The sequence below is a fragment of the Ruditapes philippinarum genome, unplaced genomic scaffold (assembly GCF_026571515.1).
Source record: "Ruditapes philippinarum isolate M1 unplaced genomic scaffold, ASM2657151v2 ctg6563_1_1_1_1, whole genome shotgun sequence".
Lineage (NCBI taxonomy): Eukaryota > Metazoa > Mollusca > Bivalvia > Venerida > Veneridae > Ruditapes > Ruditapes philippinarum.
The window spans coordinates 7,638-25,388 of NW_026858153.1; the positions used below are offsets into that span (position 1 = coordinate 7,638).

At 33.1% G+C, this 17,751-nt stretch overlaps 1 protein-coding gene across 1 annotated transcript; it reads left to right on the forward strand.

Annotated features, from left to right (window-relative positions):
* Nucleotides 1-13,143: 13,143 nt before the first annotated feature.
* LOC132752297 (putative uncharacterized protein DDB_G0282133) lies at nucleotides 13,144-16,134 on the forward strand. The gene has a single exon (XM_060742606.1). It carries the CDS (start codon nucleotides 13,144-13,146, stop codon nucleotides 16,132-16,134), a length of 2,991 nt encoding a protein of 996 aa, XP_060598589.1.
* The last annotated feature ends 1,617 nt before the right edge of the window (nucleotides 16,135-17,751 follow it).

Sequence of the window (17,751 nt, forward strand, 5' to 3'; positions counted from 1 at the left end):
AACAAGGAATATGACAATTTGCTTCTGGTTATTTAATGAATTATTGTTCAAATCGTACCCCACCCACTATAAGAAACTCTGACCCCTCGATTATACTGATTATATGGAATGACAATATTTACGTAAGTTAATAAACATAAGGTGATTTTCAAAGTGTGATACTATTACAGGTATCCTGTCAGATTCAAAAATGTGTTACCAATTTAATAAGCATAATTTTGTTGTAAGTTCACCTAAGGATTTGAAAAAGTACAATGTATGAAAAACAACCTCTGCTCATTTATTTATATGTTACACACCTTTTTTTGTCAAATGAAATGTAATTTATTTTTTTTAAGTTTCTTAAATTGACAAAATAGTCATTTAAAAAGTTTAATATTTTATCTACACAGATCATTACTCTGTTGACCTTCGGTTTCATGAAACATGCATAGTAGTCGGATAAAACATAATGTTTATATCGATGGCTTAACGCAATAAGGGCGTAACTACATTTTTGAAAATTTTACAGGAGAGGAAAAAAACTAACTCATTTTCTTGTTTCTGTATATTCCCATTACATTAATTGGTTTTGTAATATGAAAATATATATTCTAAATATAACTTATAACAACATCAAAATAAATTATGTAAAAAACACTTTATTTGCAATTTTATTACTTATGCCCTTGTTGCATAACTTTTACATATTATTTGAGAGATAATATTATATGCAATAAGGGTATAAGTATACTTACGCCCATATTGCAGTAAGATTTACATTAAACATGGCTATATTTTGTTATGCAATATGGTACCATGTCTACATATAATTCAATTAAAATAGGATATTTAACTTTCTCAAAGATTTTCCAAGAAATACTTAAAAGTCTACACTAATGTTTTTGCAATTCTACAATGTGACAGCGAATTTTATACCTCCTGACTTTAATATTGACCTTTATAATATAATCCATGCCTCACTTATTTTTATTTAATATATTGAAATATATTGATTTAAATTCTTTTTTATTCTTATTGGAATTAGTTTAGCATACCATTAAATTAATAAAGTGCTTAATGTATTCAAGAACTTGACAAAAATATTTTTAACTAATGAAATTGTACAAGCTGCAGACACTAGTTTTTGTGTAAACATTAGGACCTTTTGTAATTACATTAAACAAGTAAAACAGCTATCATGTGTGTCATTTAAGACTTGTATGAAAATCAAAAATGAAGTATTTGTGATTGTTACCATTCTGATGATTGCACCTTTCTATGCCATCATTTCTAGCTGAATAGGCACAGTAACTACAATATTTATGCTTTCACAAACCAGTAGGATTTGATGTTCAAAAATATGTGTATAAATGTACATTTGTATTCAAATGTGTGCACATTTTAAATATTTGTAATACACAAATTATTTCAAATGCTTTCAAATCCTTTTTATGTCAAGAAATTAAACTGTATGCAGCAAGTAATTCCCCTTATTAATAAGTAATATAGAATGTAGGACAAAAACTTTGAGGTGTGGGGTTTTGACAGGTGGGGTTTTGTCCATCTTAATATTATATGTTATTTTGGTTTTGGAGCGATATATGTGGACAATTATATTACCTGGCAAGATTTTATATCACCCGAGCCATTAGGCGGGGGTGATATTTTATCTTGGCAGGTAATATATCCACATAATATCACTCCAAAACCAAAATAATAATTCTATTACCCTTCCCATGCCAAGTAAGATGATTTTAAAATAGATCATTGCTATTTCAATTGAAACATTGAAATAAGATTCCCTTTAGAGTACGCTTTCACCACAACATGACGTCACATAATTAGATGACGTATTTGCTTTTATACCAAACGAATGCAAACAAGAGAAAAAGAGTAGTAAATATTTTTTATTTGACACTTAAAAAGTGCTTGTATATTGGAATTTACACCGCGTTAAATCGAACCGGGCATCGCCACAACACATGTTGTTTGCAACTTGGGATACCCAGAGGGGAAATTTAGTGTGTATATTACCCGTCTGGCTCGGTAATATAAATTTCTTTCGGCGGATCAATATCCAATCAAAAAGAATGGAAAAAATCTGGAAGGGTAATAAAGTAATACATTGTAAGCATAAGGGATTGGGCTCGAATAAAAAAAAGCTTTATTGCATAACTATTAAGATCACTTGGTTTGTTGGTGAAAAAAAAATAAATGGGCAATTTTTCAATATTAAAAAATTGCCATCTATTTAAATACCCCTAAGTACTTTGATTCCTTATGCACTTGTCATTATGTTTTATCTGCTCCACTCACATGGAAAATAATGGGGACTTTGATTTGTGGACAACCACTTTAAGATCTAATGAAATATCCAATGGTGTGATCCACAACAATTTCTTCTACATAATGTAAGTAAGCGGCTATATCCAAATATTTGTTGCTAAAATAAAATAATTGAATTGACTCAGTAGTATATGGACAACTGGCAGGTTAAGACGTGTCTCAATTCCCATGCTATTACCCACAACACTTTTGACAGTGGACATTAGTAGGATATAGAAGACTCAAACACAATTTCCCTTTTTTTAGTTAGTTTACTTTTCAAAAGAAGCTAGCAAGACTTGCTAATATCATAAAGCAAAAGTTTTTCTGTGTTTTTCCTTATGATCATAATAATTGAACATGACAATTTTGAAATTAAGTGCATTATCTCTCAAATAATATAGTGGCTTGTATTATTAAATAATTCAAATCAGATTTTTTTGTAAACCATGAAAATAATGTCTAAAAAGTCTCTCTGGTATGGTGTAGATAATGATTTCACCATTTTTAAACAACTTTAAATGAAAAGTGCCATCTGCTAGTAAACTTCTACCAGATCATCCCTTTTCTAGATTGTTTTCTTATTCCTACCCATAATAATAATAGATTATCTGGTTTCAATTACCAAATTTTAAAAAAATTGGTTTGAAGTCCCCAAAATTTGAAATGTACTTATGATAACAAGGGATTTTTCTATACTTGTAGCACGAATAACATGTATGTAATTTAAATTCTGAAGTTACATTAACTTTAAGGGGCAATTAGTTTGCAGAATATTTTTTGTAAAATTTTACAAGAATATTTTTTAAAAAAGAATTAAAGCACAGTAGGCAGTGTTATACAGGATTTGAAAGTTGCTTGCCTCGATCAATATACTGGAGTTATTAACTAAGTACATTTTGGTCTTATTTAAAGGCCCATTAAGCGCAAGAAATGCTTCGAAAGCTTGTTTTTGTTTGGTGTTCTATTAGTATCCAAAAAGTTACACATTTGAGATACATCTGAGCCATCATTTGTTTCTTTTCTATTTTGGCATTTAGTACAGTACAGTACAGTGATTTTTTATAGCAATTAAAATGTTAAAATACTGCTTTGTTTACATTTTGCTACTTTTATGACAAATAATTTCACATTCAGTGCTTCTTTTTTCATGTGAAAAGTATCTTACATGCTCTAAAACCATTATTTACACATTATAAAACTCTTGTTTGCTCTTTCTAACGAAGGCAAAAAGTATTCCTTTCTGGGGCAAAATGTGCCTTTAAAGGGACTCAACTGAGGTTTTTTGCCTTGACAGGACTAGATATTATTTTTCAACATTTATGTTCCATTTGATGTAGGTCTAGACCAAAAACAGGTGTAAAAAAATTCATTTCAATCCCTAAGTCTGTTTTCCCAGAATAATAATTCTAATCATGAAATTTAATGAATTTTGAAAAGCATTCAACGCTTTTAACTAAATTCGGCTAAGAATAACACAAAAATATGATTTTCTATATATTTGTGGGTATATTTTTAATACTTGTTTGCAAATCTTTTTCATATTTTAGTTTTGGACCTCAGTGGAGTTTGTTCCTTTAATTAATAGCCTTCAATTAAAATGGTTCATGTACATAGAAATTTATAAGTTACTTGTTTCACTAGGAGAATGACTTCAGAATTTATTTATTTTTAACATCAGACATGTGGTGTACTCCTTAAATGATCTCTTACAATAAAACATAAATATTAAAAGAACCATTGACAATGTGATATTTAATTGAATATCTTCATTTAATTGATAAACTTGAATGTTTTTAAATACTTAAACAGATTTTATTTTATGTGCAAATCAATGTCTTTAAAACACAGTACAAAAGTTTAGTGTATAATATGTAAAATATATGTGATGAAATTGTTATACATTGGTATAGAAAAATCTTTAAAGTTAATTTTCTATAACTTTTATCCTGTCAATTGGTTACCGTGACTTCTGTAAATAGTAAGTATATACCGGTAATTCAGTTATTCTGTAAAATTCTTAGTAACAGATAATCTGTTAAATAAACAAAGGAGGTTTAAATGATGCAGTTTGTTCTTGCATTACTGTACATTTTTTTATAAAAAAAATAGAAGAGAAAATGTATTTGAAATTGTTTTGACTTCAATTATAAGCAAGTCTTGTTTCATGGACATTATTATATATTTAAAGTAGATCTGATATTGTTACAAAGAGACAGTGCTATCTTTCTGCACTTTTATGACATCACTGTGATTTATTTTATATACTTTTGCCTATGTTGCAGAAAAGAATTTAAACTGTTAGATACTTTATATATATGCAATAAGGACGTAAGTCAAGTTACTCCCTTATTGCATAAAAAAAAGAAGTCACTTTGAGATAGGCCCTTATAGTATTATCAAAAAGTAGATATAAATAAATAATATACTTTGTTCAAACTTTCAGAGGTCATGAGTAAGACTAAAATAATGTCAAAAATGATATAAAACCATTTTTGGAAAAAAATGTAGTTACGCCCTTATTGCGTTAAGCCCTCGATATGAAAATCGTTCTTGGCATTATAATTGTGTTTGTGCTATTTTAATCCCTTCTATTTGACCTTTTTCGAGTTGTGTGGTTGTAGTATTTCTTTTTAAATAGTGTATAATAACCCTTTGGATAAATAGTGTATAATAAGTCCCTGCTTTTAAAGATTATATTTTGACCTTTGATCACGTTATATAAATCCATTTTATTTAGTTTCGCCCATTGTTCTCTATTTCTTGTGGACAATATGTTGTATGTCGTGAAATTGCACGAACATTTTACATTGAAGATACCATGATCACTTTCGTAGGAATACATCTGTGGACGTGTCTTCACTTCTTTTAAAAGTGTACCAGTTGAAAATTGAGAATTTTGCTGAACCCGGTGCTAGAAGGTGTAAATGGTAGGTAACTTGCAATTACCACTACCGGTATGTTCCTATATGACGAAACAGTGTAAATAAAATAAATCCCCAACAAGTAAAATTCTAACAATTGTTATGGTTACATTAGACGAAATAAATAAAATACATACATGATCGTGTAAATATGTACAATTAAGGTACAGCCCAATTACCATAACCAAAGTACTCGATGCCTTAAAGGAAGGCAGAGCAACAAGAACATCACTTACCAAGACAGAAGACGAAATTAAAACAATTTAGAACGCACAAAACGTCAAAAACGAAAATGTTGCAGGCTCGGTTTGATTGAGCCTGTTCATGAACGGCACTGTCAAGTGCAAACTACAGTACACGCCCCCTAGCACCGAATTATGCAGAATTCAACATTTAATCATGGTTACGGTGAACTTTTGGATTTAGAAACAACAGCAGACGCGCTTATAATGTGGTTATCATGGAACACGTTAGTGTCATTCCATAAAAAGCGGCGTATGGTCCCCAAGTACGAGAATGTGTGTGTCCTAGACAAGAAAACAACGAGCGGAACTAAATAAAATGGAACTTTGAAAGGGGATCAGAGGTTATGAAGCCTGCATGCCACAGATAAGCTGTCATCTCCACATAAATAAGGTCTGCTTATACCTAGACAAAGTACAATTAAATTTTAAATATATCTGAATTACGACAACAGGACTTTGTAAAATATTTACGTAATTTATGATAGCGATAGCCTTGTTTACGTTCACTTAGATATATTTAAGATCTCACTTGATCAAATTTGATTATTCATGTTAAGGATATCATCTAGGTAGCGGTAAGTGCTATTTAATGCAACGTATAGCTTCCGGTTGTGAAATAGGAGAGAGACTTAACATAAAATCCCTCTAGTAACAAAATAAAAGTAAATAAAGTAAACTAACATGTCATTGACATTAATTATGATTGTAAAAATCAGGAAAAGAGAAGATCCTTTGAGAGCAATTAAACATGGCAAAGTTGATAATTCAAACTCAGTTTGATGGGGTCTGTTCATGAGACACCATATCTCAAGTCTCTTAGTACCGACTAAGTAGTATCCAATCCTCAACTATAAAAGTTTTGCAATCAATGATCCCGAAAGACCAAGTCGTCCGGTTAGCTCAATAGGTAGAGCGTTGGACTGTGAATCGGGCAACCCGTGTTTGATTCCCGGACGGGGCAGATCACTTTCGTTGTGATTGATCATGAAATATATTTTCTACGATTATTCGCACTGTACCACTGCTCTGCTATGTACAGAAGTTTCAGTTCCTTGCGAAAGTGAGGGCAACTAGAACTGGTAAACTGCTTGACAGGCTGCCCAAAACGATTCGGTGGCTGAACTGTGCTCTAGTAAATTCAATGTGGTTACTGCCGTGATCCGGATTGAAAACTACCGACACAAACATCACCATCCCGAAGGACCTATTAATATAACACTGTTAACCTGCTGTTGCAGACTCGGTTTGATTGAGCCTGTTCATGGACGGTACTGGAAAGTGCATGTTACTCTGCGCCCCCTAGCACATAGTATTACTATCAAGTACCCGCCAGGCAAAAGATTAGCTATTTTCGTCCAAGTGAAAGCTCTTCTTAATTCCTCCCATGAAGTTAACAACAAACTTGAAACAAAATGCTCAAAATCATACACAGGAGCTGTCAGTAGGACAGCATGCTCGACTATTCTCAGTGCTTGATAGTAAAAAAAATGGGACATAATATTGTAAAAAAAGCTTGATACAGTTACCTCCTCTGTACACAGGTTGAAATTATGATGGTGAACAAGTGTGCAAGGTCTCAAAGCGATATGTCGATGGAATTTTGAAATTATCTGAGTACGTGGTACTGTAAATTCAAAGTTGAAAAAAGGGGCATAATTCTGTCAAAATGCTTGATAAACCTCGTGGAGGGCATGATGGTAAACAAGTGTGCAAGTTTCAATGTCATATGTCAATGGACTTTGAGATGGTATGCAAACTTTAACGCCGACGCTCGGGCGACTAGGATAGTTGTCCTTAATCGTCGAATAGTTGAGCTAAAAAGAAAATGCCCTCATAATATATATTTGTAATTCACTCAATATTTATATATTTATATTTATATAATATTTTATTCATAATTCAGATCCAGTCTAGCAGAAAAGTCTCTTACTGTAAACTGAATACCTTACCCATTTTAAATGTTCTAGCAAATTACATTTTACATTTTAATGTATATATTATATCCGTCATCAAATAATGACAAAACTCCAAATATGGTTCAATTGTAGACTTTCATATGTTAAGCCAATGCCTTAAAACAAGAGCTGCATGTCGGACAGAACGCTCGAATATTTAAAATCAACAGCCTGCATAATAAAGAAATTCTCTTATTCATAAAGTAGTATAACTCTTTGAAATAAAAATATGTTAGAGGGAAGTAACCTACAATAATGATGGTTGTGGAGATTAATCTTGTCCGAAAAATTTTGTAAGTTAATAAAAAGATATTATTATTTCCTTATAAATGCTTAGCTTATGGGTCTTGAACAGTGACCTACAAGTATAATCAAAATCACATTTGAAGACTAACAATGAATGTTTATGGGTAAGGAGAAACAAACTTGCAAACAAATCCTTAACAAAAGGCAAGCACAAGGTCAACGCAAATACAGAATTGCAGGTCAGTAAATTAGTTCCTTATTGTGTGCATAAAACAAATAAAAGAGATATTTCAACATTTAGACACACATGCAGGGCATTTTCTATGAAAGGTAAGATGTCTCATCACTAACCAATTAAATAAAATTGTTAATCTTTTTAATACCACTATTATAATATAAAACAAAAAAGTATTTAATTTAAAGTTGACTCCCCGTTCGTAATACCCCACCCACTTTGTATATCAATTTAGATCAATAAAACACATTTATGGCATAGTTCGCTTATTCTAACGTATTCTAAATATGTGTAGATATAGTTTTAAAGCTGTATTAAACGAAATCATGAATGTTATTCAGTTTAAACAAGAATAAAACTAATAAGTTACACATATTCAGAAAGCACACCCAGTTTGCAACATATTTTTTCTTCTTTCGTTTAAATTAGGCGATGAAAACTAGAAAAAAATCAATAAAGTCAAAATTTATAGCATGAGTAAGTTTAAAATAAGAAATTTTATGCAAAATTTCAAAAGATTTACAAAACTGAAAAAGGAAATAAGCAAACGTAAATATACTAGAATATTTAGAGATTTGGCGGCCATCTTTGACGCCATCTTGGATATCTTAGCTTCGCATCGGGGTTGGGCCAAATGTATATCCATTCCAGAAACTACAGATCCAGACGAACATTTTGGTATATGAAACTTGCTGTTGGCTGACATAGACCAGTTACCCCTCTAAATAGGCTAGTAAAATGGGCTAATTTGCAGCACTATTTAGGCATATATTTCATTCTGCTTGAAAGTAGAAAATCGGGATTATATCAGATTGGGACACAAAATATATTGCTCCTTGTATGGAACAAATTTTCTCTGTTATATATTTTGTGTTTTATTTTTTTTTCTAAAAAAAACCTAAATGTCTCTCCGGTTTCATGTCCGTCGCATTCAGTGCTGCAGCACTTTGATTGTATTTTTTGATCACAGTGAAATAAAATATTCGATCTCATATTCATGTATGCATAAAACCGGTCAAACAATTGACTGTTCTGAGGTAAAAAAAAAAATGTACCAGTAGTCGAACTTCTGTCTGTACGGATAAACTCATTACTGACACGGTTGCTCTACCTACTGCGCTAACAAGACATATGATAACATGTAGTTTTATTTTCATTTTTGCGACGGACGCGCCCTCAGGCGCGTTCAGAGCTAAGTCATCTACACATGGGATTTCGTTGGTTACTATCGCGCAATGTGTCCTAAACCAATTAACAGCCCAAGAAATAGTACATGAATTTGATCCTTCAAAACTCCCATACTTTGTCTGGATATCTTAATGTCTTCCATATTAAGCCTTTTCAATTTCAAATTAAGTTATCCAAGTTAAAATATGAACGTATATTATTGATAAAAACGTTGTAGTCCCGTAGTATTATTGCGCAATATGCAAATTACTGCTGAAACGATTTACCGCTGTCGAAAAAGTAGGACAGCAAATTATACTACAATAAAGGTGTAAGCTCTGAGTTCCAAGACATTATTAGTAGGAAATAAATATTTCTACATTATACAAAACATTATTATTAACAAATCAAAAGTTTTTCGTGACTCTAGGATAACTCGCGCATTAATAAAAGAAGAACTATTTTCGTGACTCATACCGCGGGTTTAGCTGAATATTCAGCAGTTATTAATATATTAGATACAGTACAATGGTTAGTATAAATATCTATTTTTGAAAATGCATGTAAGACACTTTACCGCCATGTAGTCTTTCATGGTAAGGAAGTTATAATATCAGTTCTACTTCCGATTCTTGTGGTTTGTTTACATATTTTACTAGGTCATGATATGAGTTAACCTTCGCTATTCTAAAAAATAGATTCTGCTTCACCTGTTCTGATTTTTGGACAGGCGATTAGGAAGTACACATTAAACATGTAATTAATAAACCAGCGGATTGTAATGCAATACTTTTAGAAATGCTATACAATTGTAAGAAGCAAACTAGTTGAAAATGGAATTTAGTGTGAAGTTGAAAAGGACAACTAAACACTGTAGTGCTTAAGTGGCATTTAAATTAAAATAAAAACGATGTGCTCTGGCCTCTACATCTTTACCTTGTAATTAAAAAAAATCTAAGAAATACACTATTAATTGCTGATGACTTTAACCAATTTTTTTTTTAATGAGACAAATCCAAGAGAAATAAAAATACAAATGACTTATATTTTATTGTCTGTATGCCCACTATGATATAACACGAAGCAATTCTAAATAGCATTCTCAAATGTATAATGTATTATGTTTGAAGTTTATTTGCCTGGATTTATTCTAGAAATATTTCGTTGATAGTTTTTTTTCTATTTACATATCATTTCTTAGAATAAATCGATAAGGACACTGATTTACAAGTTTGACGAGAGTTTTTAGGCATAAATTTCATTCTGTATTTAAGTGCTTGAAATCGAAAATCTGAATTATATCAATTTGGGACACAAAATATATTGCTCTACAAATCTCGAACTTGTATGGAACAAATTTTCTCTGTTATATATTTTGTGTTTTGTTTTTGTTTTGTTTTTTTTTTTCTTAAAGAAGCCTTAATGTCTCTCCGGTTGCATGTCCGTCGCATTCAGTGCTGCAGCACTTTGATTATAGATTGTGGCATTGATCTGCCTAACCTATTTTTCGCATTGTTATTGGTCTTTGTAATGTAAACAAAGGCTCAAGTTATCATCCTAGGACAGTACAAAGTTTTGGCCGTAGACAGAAAATGTTCGAAAATATAGAATGACTCCAATACATTTTTTGTGTTTACAGATCAAAATCGCTATAATTTTGAAGTGTTGATCTGTATTTTCTCTTATGAATGTTTTGGAACCTAAGGTTTTTTTTTTTTCGGTATTAATAAAATAAATAACATATGGCTGTCGGGGTGATAGAGGATAGTGCAACCCTTGAACTGGCATATTACCCTCGGCTGCGCCTCGGGGTAATATACAACTTCTCGGGTTGACAATATCCTCTATCACCCCGACAGCAATATGTTATTTATATATTATTATACCTCAATATATCCTTCAATGTAAACTCCCATAGGCCTACAATGTGTTCTGATCGAATATCACCCTCCTAGAATATATTTGCCGGCGAATATTTCTTATATCACCCTGGGGTACATAACCCTTACATAACTCTGTATTGATAAAAACGATAATGCTTTAGTAACCAGTTAGCATGATGCAAAATGACAGCCATGTGTTATTTATATAACATTATTAAGTTAATATTTGACATATAAGTAATTTTTAAATGTACATGTTTGTATCCAACCAGCACAGCAAGAAAACATACATTTACGTCAAGTGTCTATTACGGTGGCACAGATGTGATACATGGGTGTCTTTATTTATCTTGTTCACACAAGATATTATCTTGTTCCCACGAGATATTATCTTGTTCCCACGAAATAATTATCTTGTTCCCAAGAGATAATATCTTGTTCCCACGAAATAATTATCTTGTTCCCACGACATAATTATAGCCAATCAGAAGGTGTAAAATGGTAATATAGCAGTTACTCTCCTTATTTAGTTAAACATTTACTTGATTATACATGTATATACATTATATTCATGTATAACCATGTAGGTTGATCTTGAAAGTGCCACACTGTAGGGACATACAAAACCTTAACTATCAATTACTGGTGTTTAATAGCGCATTTGCGTGCAAACTGATCTGGGTCGACACTGGAGGGATGCATGTAAGTAGCCTTTCAAAACTCTGTATTTATAAGGCGGTGGCCCCGCAGTGGCGTTCAGTCCACCACGCGCGAATGAGTAATAATCAAATACAAATATCTTAAATCAATGTAGCATGAGAAGGACCGTCTTCGCAGCACTTAAGAGAAAAGTCACAAAACCCATTTAACACGTCTTGCGTATATGCTTATAACGACCATTGTCGAACCATATCCCCCGACAAGCAAATGCTTCATCCTGTCAAGGTCTGCACTGTTCGCTGTTGAATCAGTAGGTCAGATTTTAACTGTCAAAGCAGTTAACCCCTTGATTAGCTCACATAGTTTATACAGGTTAACTGCTTTGTTTGCCAGATAGAGTTGCATATTTTTCTTAACTTTTGACCACTTGACAGTAAAGAAATATGCAACTCTGTCCACGCCCCTATACCGTTCACATACTTTCGGGACGGACACTTAGACACTCGGACGGACAATGGCAACGCTATATGGGGCACAAAAATATTGAAGAACACAAACAATGCTAAAATGTATTGCTGCGGTGAGTTAAGAAGGCACATGCCCCCCGCGCCCCATCCGGATCTGCAACTGGCCATGCACAATAATGTATGATACATTTTACGTCGGGGGTAAACCAGAAGGTAAAATCACGGGTTAGTTGGATAGATTGTTACAGTATCCAATACAATAAATTACAAATTAACATATGAAAAGTTGAGACATCTATCGTTAACCGATTTGGACATTTATGAGCACCTAATTTGTTGCGACATTTTTCGTTAATTTTTGGACGTTTATCGTTAAAGGAGTTTTGGACATTTATCGGCGATTGAGACATTTATCGTCAATTTTTGGACATTTATCGTCGTTTGGACATTTTTCGACGTTTGGACATATATCGGCGCTACAGCACGGCTTACTCACAAGAATTAGCAAGCTCATTATATTACCTGGACGCAAATATCGCAAAAAGTCACGTGATAGAAGTACATGTACCCTGATTACTGTAGATATTATATTTGCCTAAGCAAACTGTATTTAGTTTAACGGCTTCTGCCGAGATTGAAACATGTTTAACAAAGTTAATATTAATTATAAAACATGTCTACCTATAGTAGGCATTCTTATTACAGAGGAAGGGTTGAGCGTTCTTTAAAAATGTTTTAACTATCAAAATGCATTATATTCAAACAAAAAAGGAGCAAATAACGAAGCAACGAATCGAACATGTCAAAAATAGTGTATGTATTTACTACCGCTGTGTCAGTTTGGAATTTTGTCTTTAGCGGCATTGTTATTGCCAGTTTCTATGCCAATCGCAAGAAGTTATGGCCGCAATACGCCGTAAATTTACGCTACATGACTTACACGATGTGTCTTCTTGGAATAAGTATGGCAAGTGTGAGCGTTCTGTCACTAATCACCTTTGGCGAATTATCAATTACCGTTTGTAGAATTTTCAGTACTGTTTTAGTTTCCCAAATGGTGCAAAGCTCATTACAGTCAACCTACATATTCATACAGAGGTTCCGAACGATATGGAATAGTGCAAGTTCGTTTTCAGCACCATACACAAGTAATCGGAGTAAAAGAATTAAACTGATGAATATAGGTATATTCCTTTTATCTGTCATATCAGTTGGAGCATATATCTTTACAGCAAATGTAGACAGTGGAGTTGAAATAAACAGTGCAGCTACATCAAACAGTCAATGTGGTTTATTGATATTTGAAAACGGACAGGTTCTACTTTTAGTTACGTCCATGCTTATTGCACTACCCTATGTGGTGTGTATACTTCTTTATGTGGTATTACTTTGTCACAATCGGAAACACACTTTATCAAAGGTGATGTTCAGAACACCGAAAAACACTAACAATGTGGATAGAGAGATTAACCATAAAGGAAAAAATAGAAGCTTTGAAGAGCCAGTTATTATAACACATGAAAAGAAAAGCTGCAGTCGTTTGGTTGAAACTTCAGTTCCTTGTATAAATAAGGAACAAGAACAGCAATTTATGTATGGACCATCCAAGGAGAAGGAGGTATTAGATCAAGGAAACATGACAAAGAACAAAGATATAGAAGAATATCATTCCAGCAAAACTTGCACGTCAGACAATAAAGACTGCAGCGCAGGTAAGACAGCTTGCAGCTTAGACAACACAATTTGCAGTTTACACAACATAGTTTGCAGCTTAAACAACACAACATGCTGCTCAAACAACACTATTTGCTGTTCAGACAACACAACTATCAGCAAAAATAACACAACTTGCTGCTCTGAAAAAGCAAGTTGCAGCTCAAAAAACATAGCTTGCAGCTTATCCAACACAACTTGCAGCTCGGACAACACAACTTGCAGCTCAGACAACACAACTTGCTGTCAAAACAAAGCAACCTGCAGCCCAGACAACAGAACTAGTAGCTCAGACATCACAACTTATAGCTCAGACAATACAACTAGTGGTTCTGAAAACACTACTTGCAGTACACACAATACAAGTTGCAGTGTAGAAAACACAACTGACATCACGAAATACACGATGTACAAATATGAGGGTAAGACTAGCGATTTGAATGACACAACACACAGTTCTAGCAACACATTAAACGACATATTAAATGACTCGAACAACACAATTAATGAATCAGACAGCATTGTTAAAGACAAAAACAACATTATTTCTAAATCAGACATAACAGACAGCGGCCCAAACAACACAATTTGTGAATCAATTAACACAGACAATTGCTCAAAAAACATAATTAACCAAACAGACAGCGCAGACAATAGGTCAGTAAACGCAATTAAAAACTCAGACACGACAATCACGGACTCGAACAACGCAATTGATAACTCAGAAAACACATTCAACGCACCACCAAACAACACGTACACGGACTTGGACAGCGCAAATACTAAATCAGATAACACAGATGCAAACTCTGACATCGCAATTAACAACTCAGACAATACTATCAACGGCTCAAACAGCACAATTTATCAAACAGAGAATACCATTAACGGCTTGCATAACATATTAAATAACTCAGGCAATACAAACAACGACTCAAGCTACATAATTAATGCAAGAAACTCAGATAATGCAGTCAACGGATCAAGCATCTCACTTTATATTTTAGACAACAGTGACACTGGCTCCAACAGTCATATTTATGAAACAGACAACACAGTCAAAGACTCGAAGACTCTAATCATAAACTCAAACAACAGGCACAGTGGCTTAAACAACATAATTAACCAAACAGACAGCTCAAATAACCAAATTAAAAGGTCAGAAAACCCTGTTTGCAACTCGAATAACACACTTAATAACCCAGACAACACAGACAACGGGTCAAACAACAAAATTATTGACTCAGAAAACAAAGACACCGAATCGGACATCACAATTGATATGTTAAAGTCAGACAATTCAGTCTACGGCTCGAACAACATATTTCATAAATCAAACAACATATTCAACGGCTCAATCCACACAACTTATGAAACAGTCAGCACAGTTAACCGCTCGCAAAATTCATTGAACAGCTCATACAACACATACAATTCAAACAATGCACCCAGTTGCTCAAAAAATCTAATCTATAAACCAGACAACACTGCCAAATGCCCAAACAACCCAATTAAAAACTCGGACAACACAGAAAACAGCTCAAATAGCAAAATTAATCAAACAGACAAGGCATACAATGGCCAAAGCAACACAATTAATCAAATAGACATCACTGCCGATGGCTCGAATAACACACTTAAAAATGAATACAGCAAAGAGAACAGCTCAAACAAAACGATTGAACATGACAGCCCGCCCAACACAACTGACATTTCGAACAACACAACTCAAAGTAATATAGAGGCAATTCCCGATATCGCTTCTGAAGAATTGGACCGGGAAAAGAAAATGGGATTCTACTTTGAAAATGACCAAACTGAAAAGAAAGATGAATGTAAAGACCAGTCGCATACCGAATCTGCTACTGGGGAAGTTAAGAAGAGCTTGAGTGGTAATTTACCAAATAAGCAAACGCTTGACGTCGAGGTGGTGCAGAATAATGTGTCTGAAGGTCATGCATCTAAACCAGTCTATTTGATCGAAACACGTTATATAGGGAGTCCCCATCAAGCCAAATGTGAAGACCGTGCTCACGTTTCCAACAGACGTACTATTTTATCACAAAATGAAATACAAGCCAAAATGCAAAAAAGTATCTCGAGAGCTATGAAGGACATATGCATAACTTTAATATTCGAGTCTACATTCCCTTTACTGTACATGGCTGTATGCATAGCTATACTTTTTCAGGAATCGCCAGGTATTATTGGCTATTTACGAGCTGTGACTACCATATTCATGTTTACAGCCAACTCTTTAAGGACAACACTGATGGTCTTCAGATATAAAATATTAAGAGACGCTGTGCGAAATATGTTTCGAAATATTTAATACAGTCAACATCGCTTTTCTGGATTGTTCGTTATATCGATGTAATTTTTAAAAGTCGCGATTGTTCTTTCATTATCTATATGGATAAGCTATATTTGTTTATCTCGACTTTTGTATCTCGATTTTATCAGTATATCGAAGAGAAATTTCAGTCTCAAAGTTATTTCACACTGTAATCCTTTGTTTATCTCAACTAGTAAATTTTCGAAAACACAGCTTCCCGGAAGAGAAAAACAGAATTCCGTAAAGGAAGCGTATCAAGGCAAAACTGAAAATGTTGCAGGCTCGGTTTGATTTAGCCAGTTCATGATTGGTAGTGTTAAATTGTTAATTTCAAGCTACCGTTCACGCCCCCTATCACCGACTTAAGCAGAATTCAACTTTTAAACATGGACTGGTAAATCTTTGAATTTTGAAACATCACGGAGTCATGTAATCTTTAATGTGCCACGTTAGTGCCATTCCATGAAAAGCGGCATATGGTCCCCACAAAAAAGTGCGTGTACACTAACCGAGAAAGCTATGGGCGGAATTATATAAAATGGAATTTTGAAAGGGACAGGGTTTAATGAAGCCTGCATATCACAGATAAGCTGTCATAAGACAAAAATTAAAAAGCAGACATCATATCCTAGTGTGATTAAACAGTATTAAAGTGAGGAATACTTGAACCATCAGATTTGAAAAAAAACACCAAATGGGAAAGAAACAAATGCACTTCGTGCTGAAGGATCTTCAATGGTCGAAAATATAACACCTTTGATTAAAGACATTCATCATTATCTCTTATCAGATTTTATAGTTATTTCCTAAACAAATATATACACACGTGCTTGTACTCATAAATGTTTTGTACATTGAATAATTTATGTATTGTCCATTTAATGCTTGTCAATTAGCTTATCATTCTTTATCATTCTTGTATTAATCGCTTGGCATCTGTTAACCAGATACTGCTTGATTTAAGACTCAATATATTTTTTAGATATTTCAGTTGAACTTTATCTAGTATTTTTACTATGACTACATCACTCACACTCATTTATAATAAAATTGGCTGAAATAATTCATCCAATAAACCTGTTTGCATAACTTTTATTAACTGCAAATATTTCGACTTCTTAATATTAAGACAGTACATTGCTTTAGTGGCATGATTAGCTGTATCAGTGCCGTAACAAAAACAACCACTTCTGATAAATGTTACACTTAAATATTCAAATTTATCAACTATTTCTAAACATTCATTCTTATAAAGTAAAATTACATGTATATTGAAAAGGTCTCCCTTTAGAAAATACAATAGTTTTTGTTTTCGATGTGTAAACAGTTAATTTCCGACTATCACAATACGTTTGATTTAAAAATTGTTTTTTTAAACTCTTCGGGACAAACACTTTTAAATTCAAATTCATTGCCAAAATTATTTTGTTATACATACATTTTATAGTGTTCAAGGTCTGCGTTGATTTTTTGGATACATGCGTATAATTTATATAAATATGTTACATTAAACGTTTTAAATATATCGCATACATAGTGTAGACATTTTACATCATTTTGTATAAATGTTTAATGTTTTGCAAGAATTCGGTGGTTCACGTGATGGCAAATGGA

What these genes read in the sequence shown, in the direction of transcription:
- LOC132752297 (XM_060742606.1), top strand. Translation starts at nt 13,144, where the DNA reads ATGGTGCAAAGCTCATTACAGTCAACCTACATATTCATACAGAGGTTC.